The sequence below is a fragment of the Aplysia californica genome, unplaced genomic scaffold, assembly GCF_000002075.1.
Source record: "Aplysia californica isolate F4 #8 unplaced genomic scaffold, AplCal3.0 scaffold00173, whole genome shotgun sequence".
NCBI lineage: Eukaryota > Metazoa > Mollusca > Gastropoda > Aplysiida > Aplysiidae > Aplysia > Aplysia californica.
In genome coordinates this window covers 952899-965368 of record NW_004797443.1, presented here as the reverse complement: position 1 = coordinate 965368, position 12470 = coordinate 952899, and the positions used below count along the sequence as shown (strand labels likewise).

At 40.4% G+C, this 12470-nt stretch overlaps 1 protein-coding gene across 1 annotated transcript; it reads right to left on the bottom strand.

The window, feature by feature from the left end:
• Nucleotides 1–10383: 10383 nt before the first annotated feature.
• LOC100533232 (FMRF-amide neuropeptides) lies at nucleotides 10384–11945 on the bottom strand (the record flags this gene model as incomplete). The annotated part of the gene is given in 3 exon segments (NM_001204546.1): nucleotides 10384–11145; nucleotides 11416–11598; nucleotides 11734–11945. Coding segments are annotated over 3 exon segments (930 nt in total). The 3' UTR covers nucleotides 10384–10403.
• Between the last annotated feature and the right edge of the window lie 525 nt (nucleotides 11946–12470).

The window sequence follows — 12470 nt, the reverse complement described above, 5'->3', positions numbered from 1 at the left end:
CTTCCCTTTATTGCCATGCTGTTTCATGTCTTTTAACAATAATTAATAATAATTTAATAGTAATTGTATAGTGCTTATCCCAGCTCGACAACAAGCTCTATGCACTTTACACTATATTACGCTCGTATTACCCCACCAAACCACAGAACACTCGGAAACATTCTCAGCTTCCCGGGAAGCGTATAGTACAAACAGCTGAGTAAGTGCTCATACACTAACAAACTGACAAGATTTTTGACTGTCTTCTGGTGGGCTTTGCGATCTGTGTTGCTAAAATAAAACTAGATTTTTCATGTAAATGTTTTTACACACACACCCCACCCCGCCCCTGTGCCAAATCGACAAAATTCAGATCATTCCTCCTCAATGTGGTTTATAACCGGAGCCCAATTTTGCCACTTTTCATTAAGAAGAGACTAAAATTTTCGTACCGATCACTCGAATTATCAAATTAACCCTTTCCACTACCCTCGGTGAACCCCATGGCCCATAAAAGTGACAAAATCGCTGGCTAGTGGGAGATATATTCCCGGGCTGGCAAGCATTGGGCTAGATGTTAGTGACGCTGATAAATCGCTACCTCAGAATTACTAAGTTCTATCTGACATTTTTGGCCGTTTTAAATTACTAGGACCATGAGGTCAGAAACCAGATGCTCTATCTGCTCTAACAAACTCACAAGATTATGTGGAGTCATTATCAAAATATCGAAAGAATTGCATTTAAAAAAGCTCGATATGTTGTGAAGCTCCCTATATTTTTACGACAAATTTCTCAAAACTTTGTACTGAGCAGATAGAACTTTGTAATTCTGGGGTACCAAAATACTGACCCTCCGTTGGGGCTTTTGTAACGAACGCTGTATGTTTCAACAGCACAGTGTTTACCTGTACCGCTGTCAGACTATAAACAGACCCGTCTGTACTTGCCTTGTAATAATGTAGGTGTCTGTCACGTTTTGAACTTTGTGAGCTGTGTTGCTAAAACATTCTTTGTTAAAATATAAGTGTTTTTACGCCCCCATCGACACAATCTAGATCTGTGCTTGTCAAACGTTGTTTTTTTCTGCCACTTTAGCCGCATTTAAGAGAGTGGGTGGTTGGCGGGTGCTCTGGTGTGGTTTGCTTCTTCTTTCCTATCAAACGTCTATCGTCCTGATCTCCCCTTCTTCTTTTTTTATGTTTGTTACTCTCTCGTAACACCTCTAATCTTCTGGCTCTCATATGATGTTATGCAGTTTCGAGCGCCGTAAAACCTCTACTAAAATTATAAAAGCATTTAAGAGGCAAATATCAATATTTCGGACCCCGCACTATTTATTACTACGAATTTCCAAGTGAGGAATTGAATAAAGCCTGTCACTACCCGGGTGACCCTCACCGACCAGCAAAGTCACCAACTGGCTCACTTATGGGCGAATTCGTACAAGGCAGCAAGAGCAAGTTAAGGTAGAGATTTTTATTTGTAAAAAACGCTAAATTTTATCTCAACAGCCCAGTCTTTCCCTGCACTCCCAGGTCTGAACGTCCCTTATAATAATTTGTTTGTGTTCCTTTGTCTCGTGTTGAGCTTTGTGACCTGTGTTGCTGAAACATCATATTTTTTTCTAATGCGTGAGTTTTACGCCCTCATCGATACAATTGAGATCAGCGCTTGTCAATCTACTTAGATCTATAGCCAGCGCAAACTTTGACACTTTTTAGAGGCAAAACTAGTACATAGTGTATTTTCAGGCCCGACATCAAATAACATTTGTGTGTGTGTGTGTGTGTGTGTGTGTGTGTGTGTGTGTATGTGTGTGTGTGTGGTGTGTGTGTGTGTGTGTGTGATGTGGTGTGTGTGTGTGTGTGTGTGTGGTGTGTGTGTGTGTGTGTGTGTGTGTGTGTGTGTGTAAGTGGGTCTTCTGTGTGCCACAGCGAACAGCCTAACCGCTACACCACAGACGCCAAATCGGTGTTTCTAGATTGGTTGGGCTGTTTATCTAGGGATTTTGTCTGTTGTTGTTTTGTTTTCTATGATCGTTTTCTTCTTGAATTGTTTGAGTTCGTTTTTTGTTTTTGTTTTTGTAAAGTGTTTTACGGCGCTCGCAACTGCATAGGTCATATGAGCGCGCGGGACACACCTAATATTTTCAGTTGGTAGGAAATTTTGAATTTTGCCCGGGTGGCGGCCGAAGCCTACTTTTATCGATTTTAGACCACCAAGGGATCTTTAGCGTGCGCAACTTGCGAGATTTTTCGCCCTTGTCCGATAAGGCTAGGTGTAGATCTTTCCTACCAGAAGATCAGGGGTGTGGCAGAAAGACAACTGTAAGAAGGAGTCAAGGAGTAGCAGTAGAAAGGCTGCAGAAAGAGTCAGGAGCCCAGAGGAGGGGACAAAGGAGGTGAGGGGGTGGGGGCAGAAAGAGGAGACGAAAGCAGACGACAGAATATTGCTAGAGAGCAGGAAAGGAGGTGAAAGGAGACAATTTTAGAGAAGAAAATTTTTCGGTCACTACCCGGATTCGAACCCGGGACCTTTTGAATGAGAGGCCAACACCTTAACCTCTAGCAAGCAAGGCCACGGGAGCCCCCTTGAGTTCGTAGTGGGTTTTCTTTTAAATTATATTTTATCTGTTTTTGGTGTTTTCCTTGTTCTGTTTGGGAAGGGAAACAGTTGTGGCGTTACTCATTACTGCTACTCTAGCTGTTGTTGTCTTTGTTGTTGCTGTTGTTGTTGCTGTTGTTGTTGTTGTTGCTGTTGTTTTTGTTGCTGTTGTTGTTGTTGTTGCTGCTGCTGTTCTTGTTGTAATTTCCTCTGTTTGAAGAAAGTATCACGAGCAATGGCTCGGCGTTTGTGGTATAGCAGTTAGACACTTCGCCCTTTTACGTAAAATAATAATTGTTTTAGTAGAGGTTTTACGGAGCTCGCAACTGCATAAGGTCATATGAGCGCCGAAAGATTAGAGGTGTTACAAAAGAGTAACGAACATAAAAAAGAAGAAGGGGAGATAAAAACGATAGATGTTTGATAGGAAAGAAGACGCAGACCGCACCAGAGCACCCGCCAACCACCCACAAAAATAATAATAATAATGATAATAATGATAATAATAATAATAATAATAATAATAATAATAATAATAATAATAATAATAATAATATAATAGCAGTTGTATAGCGCAAATTCCCGCTCAACAGCAAGGTCTATGCTCTTCATATTCTATACTATTACCCCAGCAGACCTGAGAGCATTCTGAAAAAAACTCAACTTCCTGGGAAGCATACAGCGCAAGCAGCCACTTAAAGGCGCTAAAACACTGATATACGGACAAGATCTTTCGCTGTCTATGGCCGGGTACCCATTCCCACCCGGGAAAAGTGAGGTAAATTCGTGTAAAGTACCTTTCCCAAGGACACAACGTCGAGCCGCAGCTCGAGCCCCTGAACCCGCAACGTCACGATTTTGAGTCCGGTAGCCTTACAACTAGACCACCAACGCCACACAAAAGAAGTGAGTTCGATTCCTGAGTGGAGAAATTATAAATGAATACCTCCGTATTTCTGTTGAGACGTTGATTCTCCTTGAACCCGAATTGGTTCTCATAGGAAGGATCGAAATAGCCCGCCTCCTAAATTATTAAAACTGTGTTAATAGGGGCCTAAAAACATCTGCTATTTCTTTTGAATGCAAGCAGTGTGTTTCTGGGGATGTTATCACCGTTGCTGTTACAACCACTTTGTTTGCTGTCCGCGCTAAATTATACTACACAACGTACAATGAGGTGACGTTGCCATAATCATTATTATTTGATCTCTCTCTTTCTTCCTACTTTCTTTCTCTCTGTCTCTCTCTCTGTCTCTATGTCTCTCTCTCTCTCTCTCTCTCTCTCTCTCTCTCTCTCTCTCTCTCTCTTTCTCTCTCTTTCTCTCTTTATCTCTCCCTCTCTCTCTCTCTCTCTCTCTCTTTCTCTCTCTTTTCTCTCTCTCTCTCTCTCTCTCTCTCTCTCTCTCTCTCGCTCTCTCTTTCTTTCTCTTTCTCTCTCTCACTCACTCTCTATGTCTCACTGTCTGTTTCCTACCACTAGTACCAAAACTTCGATGCAACTGTTACTGCTGCTGCAACTACTGCTGATGCTGCCATGCAGTTATTGTGGCTGTCAGCATTGCTGCTGATGCTACTGATGCTGCTACTGTGATTGCTAGCTGCTGATGCGGTTGTCTGTGTTTTGCCCAGCTGTAGTGTTGATTTTGCAGTTGCTGCTTTTACACTTGCGGTTTATGTAACTGCTGTTGTGACTACTTTTTACTACATGAGGACCCATTTAATAGGCAATAAGTCGGTCAACTTTGTACATTAAGCAAACGGAATTCAACGAAAAAAGTGTCAGATAAGTCAATATAAAGTAAATGGATTGACATGTTCGCAAAATATCACGAGGTTGGTTTGTTTGTTGTTGTTGTTTTTTTTTTTTTTTTGGGGGGGGGGTTGTTTTGTTTTTGTTTTCGTTGCTTGCTGTTTTTTTGTGTTTTTTTGTTTTTGGTTGTTTTTGTGGGGGGAGGGGGTTGTAATTTGTTCATTCTTTTTTTTTAACTTCAGTAAAGTAATGTAAAACAGTTTACACCTTTCCAAAAAATCAACCGTAATGTACATTTGTGCATTAAAAATCAAATCTTAAATTTGGGTAAAGATGGCCCCGTTTTTGCCCTTTCAGAGGATCACCTTTTTTTTCTCCGCTTCCATTTCTAACGTTATTGTTGCCATCTGAACTGCTTGCTTAACGAATATTGAAAATAAAATTTGCAACAGGATATTTAATTGACGGGGCCTCCAAATTTAACGTCCATCTCCGAAAAGGCCTTGCCAAATGTGACAAATTCGTGTTACGTGCCTTTTCCCAAGGACGCAAAGTGAGATCTAGCTGGGGCTCAAACCCCTGAACCTTCAAACGTATCATCAATATTTTTACCAAACCATTTCTGGCAGCTTTTACATGAACTCGGCAGGATGACATTGGTTTCTTGATAATGCTGCCAACGGGCAGTGGCATTTTGCTGAATGATGGTTTGGGGAGGTGAGGATCTTTAATATCGGGTGAGATTTCCATACCACTTGGAAACAGATGCTCATATCGACTCAAATGGAGAATCGCCCGTCCATCCCCTCCCCTAGCCCTTACCAAATTGGCTGCTATTAAAATGTGTTTGGTCATTAATAACTACGAAAACTACTTCAAAACCTGATGGTGATCCGGCCAAAGAAGAATTATGATTTTTTTTCTATGACTTCCATCAACTCCGTATCTTTTCTTTTAAGTTTAAGTGCTTTTACGCCTCCGTAGACACTGACCACAATTCTAGCGCTACTCAGCAGCAAATTGCCCGATGCAAGGAAATGATCCTCTTTTCAGTTCTATTCGGGGGGGGGGCTTTTCCTGACTACAGGAAAAAGTCATTCTAGTGCTTCTGGAAAACAATTACCGAATACTGTTTAATTAAACTGAAATCCATGTTGATCTCGGATGTTTCATTATGAATGGTAACTTCCACCTCAGACAAGTCTGGGGCCGAAAAATTCAAGGCCTGTGATTATTTTCCGTGTACAGAGACCATAGCTCAGACCTCGAACATTGGCTGAAATTGGGGGGTTTTTGTCGTACCTTCGAGGAAATTCTCAAAACAAAATCATCTCCAAAAATGTTTCGAAAAGGAAGGGGGGTAGCTCTGAACAATGCTGAATTGTGGTGACCTATCAATTGCTTAATCCCTTTTCGCTAGATTTTGCATTTGAATAATAAAGAACGAGAGGGGGGACAGAGAGAGAGAAATTGAGAGAGAGGGGGGGGGGGGGAGGGAGAGACACAGACACACACACACACACACACATACACATACACACGCACACACACGCGAATACTGGAGCAGGTAACAGAATATAACTGTATTCCTGCGTTTAAAATTTTCTTACGGTTTTTTTTAATGAATAAACATAATATACTGTTGAAACCTAGCTATAAGCGGTAAAAGATCTTGTCAGTTTGTTAATGTTTGAGCGTTTAATCGGTAGCTTGCACCCTATGCTTCCCGGAAAGCCTTGAATGTTTCTGAGCGTTCTTGGGTCTCCTGAGTTAATGATAGTAATAAAGTGCAAAGAGGATACTGCAAAACATGGGTATGAGCTACCTAGATGCAATCAAAAGTGTAATTAATTATGCTTTTTTGTTTGATTCTGAAAGTTTGATAATGTCTTTTTTTTCTCAAACCAGCCGTTTAAATACCGCCAATTCACTTGAACCCATAACGTCAGTGACAGTGAGCTGATCTTGAAGAGACGGCGTTTATGTTTGCAAAACAATGCCCTCCCTTCTGATCTCACGGACAAGCGGGCTAACCCGGATTTCGCGGGTTTCCAGAAATCTTGACCTACACTAAAGGTGGGCATTGCCCTACCTATAGGACAAATTTGGTTTCATTGGTGTATATATGTGTTTTGTTATAGAGAAAACTGTCCTTGTCTTTTAAGGAAACTGAACTTGGGGCAAAAACTTTACCTTCGATTTTCTCAAAACAGCATTTTCGGGATAGCCCCCTTGAGCTTGAAAGCGACCATATACCTTCCTCCCGGGACTACACGAGAAACAATCAAATGCGCAGAAATAAGATTACGTATACATTGCAAACCAGTTACTTATTATACCAACTCTATCCACTCAAGTTTGGAAGATTGAACAAAGCAAAACTAGATTACCTTTTGTATTAGTATCTACATAAAAAGGTCTAATTGTGCTTTTTCTTAAATTAGTAACTGAAAAGCAAACCATCAGAGGCTTAAATATCATCTCTGAGAATGTCTTGTATAAACAAACACCAAAAGTTAATGTCATTAAAAGTTATCAGTTGCAATTAATCCCACATTATGTTCGAGCTTAATATGTTCGCTTTTAAGCACAAAGTGGCTATCCCGAAAAATACTGTTTTCAGAAAATCGAAAGTCAAGTTTTTTCCCCTTATCAGTTTCCTTTAGAAAAAAGGAGAGTTTTCACTATAACCAAACAAATATACACACCAATGAAACCAAACTTCTCCTATAGGTAGGGCAATGCCCACTTTTGGTAAAGGTCAAGATTTCTGGAAACCCCCGAAATCTGGGTTAGCCCGCTTGTCCTTAAAAGCTACAATATATAGAAAGTAACAATGCCCCATAGACGTGAATTATAACATCATAGACTAGGCGCTGTCATGGCCGCCGCTCTTTGCTCTCCACGAAAGAACTTCGCCGCGCCGGTGCGCACCATGGACATGCCGCGAAGGGCAGATCACCACTCTCGCATTTGTCAAATGTGTCCGCAATCTTTTCCTCATTGTCCTTCTTTTAGTTCCAAATTGAGTCAAGTGGTGCTCTCTAAGGTAAACTGGACTTACATCACACTGCACACTGTTCAGTGTCTGATATTCATATCATAATACAAGTTTGTTCAATACCCATCAACATGAACAAATGTGTTTATAATTTTTGTTTGTTTTAGTAGAGGTTTTTCGGTGCTCGCAACTGCATAAGGTCATATGAGCGGCGAATGGAGTGGATAACGATGTGGGCTAGCAAAGGGTTTATACTAGTACTAGTACTTGCTAACCTAAGTGATAACGTCTACTATAGTGCGGTCAAAAATTCGTGGTGCGACTTATTTTCAAGTATCTCCTAAACTATCGAACATAGGTTCTCCAATTTCTACACAGTGACTTGTACCAATCTCCAATTTTTGCACAGTGACTTGTATCAATCTCCAATTTTTGCACAGTGACTTGTATCAATCTCCAATTTTTGCACAGTGACTTGTATCAATCTCCAATTTTTGCACAGTGACTTGTATCAATCTCCAATTTTTGCACAGTGACTTGTATCAATCTCCAATTTTTGCACAGTGACTTGTATCAATCTCCAATTTTTGCACAGTGACTTGTATCAATTCAATTTGTCATAACAGATCAACATTTTTGCAAACACCTGCAAGCTGCATTCTAGAAAATTCCTTAATAAATGTAATACTAACAAAAAAATCCAAGCGAGTGGTTTCTACAGATTTTTTAAGGTTTACAGCAGGGGCAATATTGCTTTTAATAGCAAGTTCCTCAGGTTTTTTTCTAATCGGGACATTATGCTTATTGAACGCATTTTTTGAGAGCCATAAGTGCAAAAATGTGTTCACTATAGCAATGATTTCTTGTTACAAGTTTTGCAAGTAAAAATTGTCATTGATGAGCTGTGACGTAGGCCAAATGAGTAATCAAAATGTGTGTGAGAAGCGAGACGTGCTGTGAACAATACCATTTTACGAGTGACAGAGATTTCAAGTATTTTTTATAAATTTATGAAGAAATGTTTTGTAATCTAACCCCAATTGTTCTAGAAAAATATGATTTTGTTAAGACAAATTGATACAAAGTGCTTTGCAAAGTATGGATGACATTGATTCACCCGTTAGAGAGATATTTGAGGATAAGTTGCACCACGAATTTTTGACCGCACTATAGTGGGCTATTTGGTAATTTTGGTGTATAGTGGGGATCACCCGGGTAATGACAGGTATTATTTAATGCCCCTCTTAGAAATACATGCAGGTGGGCGGTACGAAAAGATAAACTCTTAAAGTATTAAAGTAAAGGTGACAAAAGTAGACGATAGTTATTCAAAGGTTAAAAAGTGCTGGTTTATAAGGAATGAGCTTCTAGGGTAAGTTATGTTAAATGGTGGCTGGTTGGGTGGAACTTTTTTATAATTCAACAACAAAAAAGCTATGGACTTTTATGATTACTTGAAAAAGGAGCGCTGTAAAGCAAGTACATGGGTTTAGTGCCACAATCAACACTATTAACCTCCTGGGGCGGTGCTACTGACTGAAGTTTCTTTAGGCCCTTCCCAAAGGGGGGACATTAACCTTTTCTTATTCCCAGCAGAATTGTAAATGGGCTGATTCATTGATGTCATGCTCATAACTGTGCCTAAACTACAACAGGGAACTGCTGCTTTTTCTTTCCTAATCCTTACTAACGTCACTTTCCTCTACTTCTTTTGTATGTTTGTCACACTCTTGTGACCCGCTGTTTCCGGGGTTAAGAGCCTTGAAAAACTACAAAACGACCCGAGTTCAAGAACGCCCAGTCTGGTATTCGAACTTAGGATCGTCCGCTTCGTTGTCCAGCCTGATACCAGCTGAGCTAACGGGGCGGCCAAAGAGAACTGTACTGTGGTAAACATGGATGTATTACACTGGAATTCGCTTGTACTCACAAGTCTGTATCATGGTAAAGCCAAAGAGTAGGTTGTTGGTGGGTGCTCTGGTGTGGTTTGCTTCTTCTTTCCTATCAAACATCTGTCGTCCTTATCTCTCCTCCTTTTCTTTTTTTTTTCTTTTTTTGGGGGGCTATGTTATTGTCTTGCAACACCTCTAGTCTTCGGCACTTATATGACCTAATTCTGTTACAAGTGCCGCAAAACTCTTACTAAAACTTGTTTTAAAAGCCATTGAGCTTGAGACAGTCACGGGCCAGACAGTTAAAGGGTTAAAACTAATAAAACGATGCATTAGTTCAGAGTAAATGAACGTCTTCACAACAGGAAAAGTTCAATCCTCTTTTATTCTGCCCTGGCCTCGTGACATTATCAACGTTTGAACGTTATACTGAAAGCGAAAACAGGGATCCTGAAATGAAACGTGCTTAGAGGGGGGGGGTGCTTGGTGTTGTTTAGTTTTGATTTGTTTATTATTAGGTTTTTTTATTTTAATTTTTTATCTTAATTTTTTTTCGGAAGGGTGGGGGGGCTCTTAGAATGGACAGTGACCACTCGTCTTGCCCGTGTTTTCCGAGCGCCCTTCCACCAAGACGTTGTGCGACCTTATCTTTCCTTCGTGGAAATTATAAGGACAATATTGTTGCTATTGTTATTGTTATTGTTGTTGTTGTTGTTGATATTATCAAATGCTGTTGGTGTTGCTATATGACTGTTGTCATTATTGGTGTTGCTATATGACTGTTGTCATTATTGGTGTTGCTTTTGGTGTTGCTGTTGTTGTGGTTGTTTTATTAATGTTGTCGTCGCTTTTGTTGTTGTTGCTGTTGTCGTTGTTGTTGGTGGTGTTGTTGTTGTTGCTGCTGCTGCTGTTGTTGTTGTTGTTGTTGTTATTAATTTAATTATATAAAGAAGAGAGAATAGAAGAAGCAAGAAGATGCAAAGATGTTGGCAGTGCTTTCTGTTCACTGTTCTCAGCAAACCGGTTGAGAAAGCGATATTTGAAAAGAAAATAAGCGAAAAAAGAGTACAAAGTATAACATTTTGTACTTTATCCCAAATCACATTTGTCAAGCAAATAATATATGAAGGAAGAAATCACACCACACGTTGTTAACAAATATCACTGTTGTATTTTAGGACTTATTTGTCGCTTGTTCTGTCGTTTGTTTTGAGTCTGTTGTCATGACGTTTTCGCTGCTTGCGCTCCGATATTTGGAATCCCCAACACTTCGACCAAATCTCATAAACCGTTTCCCAAATCTCATGAACCGTTTGTCTACATCTTCAGTTCCAAGACTTTTGCCAAATCTCATGAACCGTTTGTCCACATCATCAGTTCCAAGGCTTTTGCCAAATCTCATGAACCTTTTGTCTACATCTTCAGTTCCAAGACTTTTCCCAAATCTCATGAACCGTTTGTCCACATCATCGGTTCCAAGACTTTTGCCAAATCTCATGAACCGTTTGTCCACATCATCAGTTCCAAGGCTTTTGCCAAATCTCATGAACCTTTTGTCTACATCTTCAGTTCCAAGACTTTTCCCAAATCGCATGAACCGTTTGTCCACATCATCGGTTCCAAGACTTTTGCCAAATCTCATGAACCGTTTGTCCACATCATCAGTTCCAAGGCTTTTCCCAAACCTCATAAACCTTTTATCCACTTCGTCGCTTCCTACACTTTTCCCAAACCTCATAAATCTTTTGTCAACTTCATCGCTCCCAACGCTTTTCCCAAATCGCATAAACCTTTTGTCTAAATCACTGTCTACACTTTTCCCAAACCTCATGAATCTCTTATCTACAGCATCATCTACACTTTTCCCAAATCTCATAAATCTTTTATCTACATCACCATCTACACTTTTCCCAAACCTCATGAATCTCTTATCTACATCATCATCTACACTTTTCCCAAATCTCATAAACCTTTTATCTACATCACCATCTACACTTTTCCCAAACCTCATGAATCTCTTATCTACATCACCATCTACACTTTTCCCAAACCTCATAAACCGTTTATCTACATCCCCATCTACACTTTTCCCAAACCTCATAAACCGTTTATCTACATCGCCATCTACACTTTTCCCAAACCTCATAAACCGTTTATCTACATCACCATCTACACTTTTCCCAAACCTCATAAACCGTTTATCTACCTCACTATCCGGAAGACTTTTCCCAAACCGCATGAACCTTTTGCCAAATCTCATAAACCGTTTGTCCAGATCGTTATCTGCCATACTCTTCCCGAATCGCATAAACCGCTTATCCGGTTCCCCGTCTTCGCGTTTCCCGAACCGCATGAACCGTTTCCCAAACCTCATGAACCGTTTATTTACTTCCCCTTCGCCCCCAAGACCATCACCAATATCCGTCAGATCCTGCACATCGTCATCACCACTTTCATCATCATCGCTGGAGCCCCTTCCAAATCGCATAAACCTTTTCCCGAACCGCATAAATCTTTTCTCGGCATCCAAGACATCATCAGCGTCTCGCTTTTCAACATCCTGCTTCGTATCAGGCGAAACTTCCTCCAATGACTTGTGTTCACTCTCCGCCTCTCTTCGCGCTCGGTGTAAAACCTTTTCTGATTGGCTGTCCGCGTCTGCAGACCTCCTCTTCCTATACAACGGCTCCTCTGATTCAATTAAAGCAATAGCTCGGGCGTAGTCTTCTATGTCCGGTTCTTGCGAACGTCCGAACCTCAGGAATCTTTTGTGGTAGACCACGGGAGGGTAGGACCGGCGTTCCAGGCGGAAATGTGGCTCTTCCACTGACATGCTCCGGCCAAATCTCAGATACCCATCTGTTTGAGAGAAGAAAAAAACATGGTTTTATTGGCAACTTCAGGGAGACAAGTACCGTATAATCTTTCTTAGAAGGATCATTTTGTATAGCAATAAATGCATGTATTCTTTTCATATTTTTCTTTAGGCCTCTGCAGGAACAGAATAAATTAGTGTAAGAATAACCATAACAGTAATAATGATGGCAATGATAATGATAGTAATACTGTTAACAAACTTGGTAACAGCAAAAGACAAACTGATAATTATTATCATAAATTCTAATGATAACTGCAAAACCACAATAGAATGATATGACAGTAGCAGCAGCAGCAGCAGTAGCAGTAGTAGTAGTAGTAGTAGTAGTAGTAGTAGTAGTAGTAGTAGTAGTAGTAGTAGTAG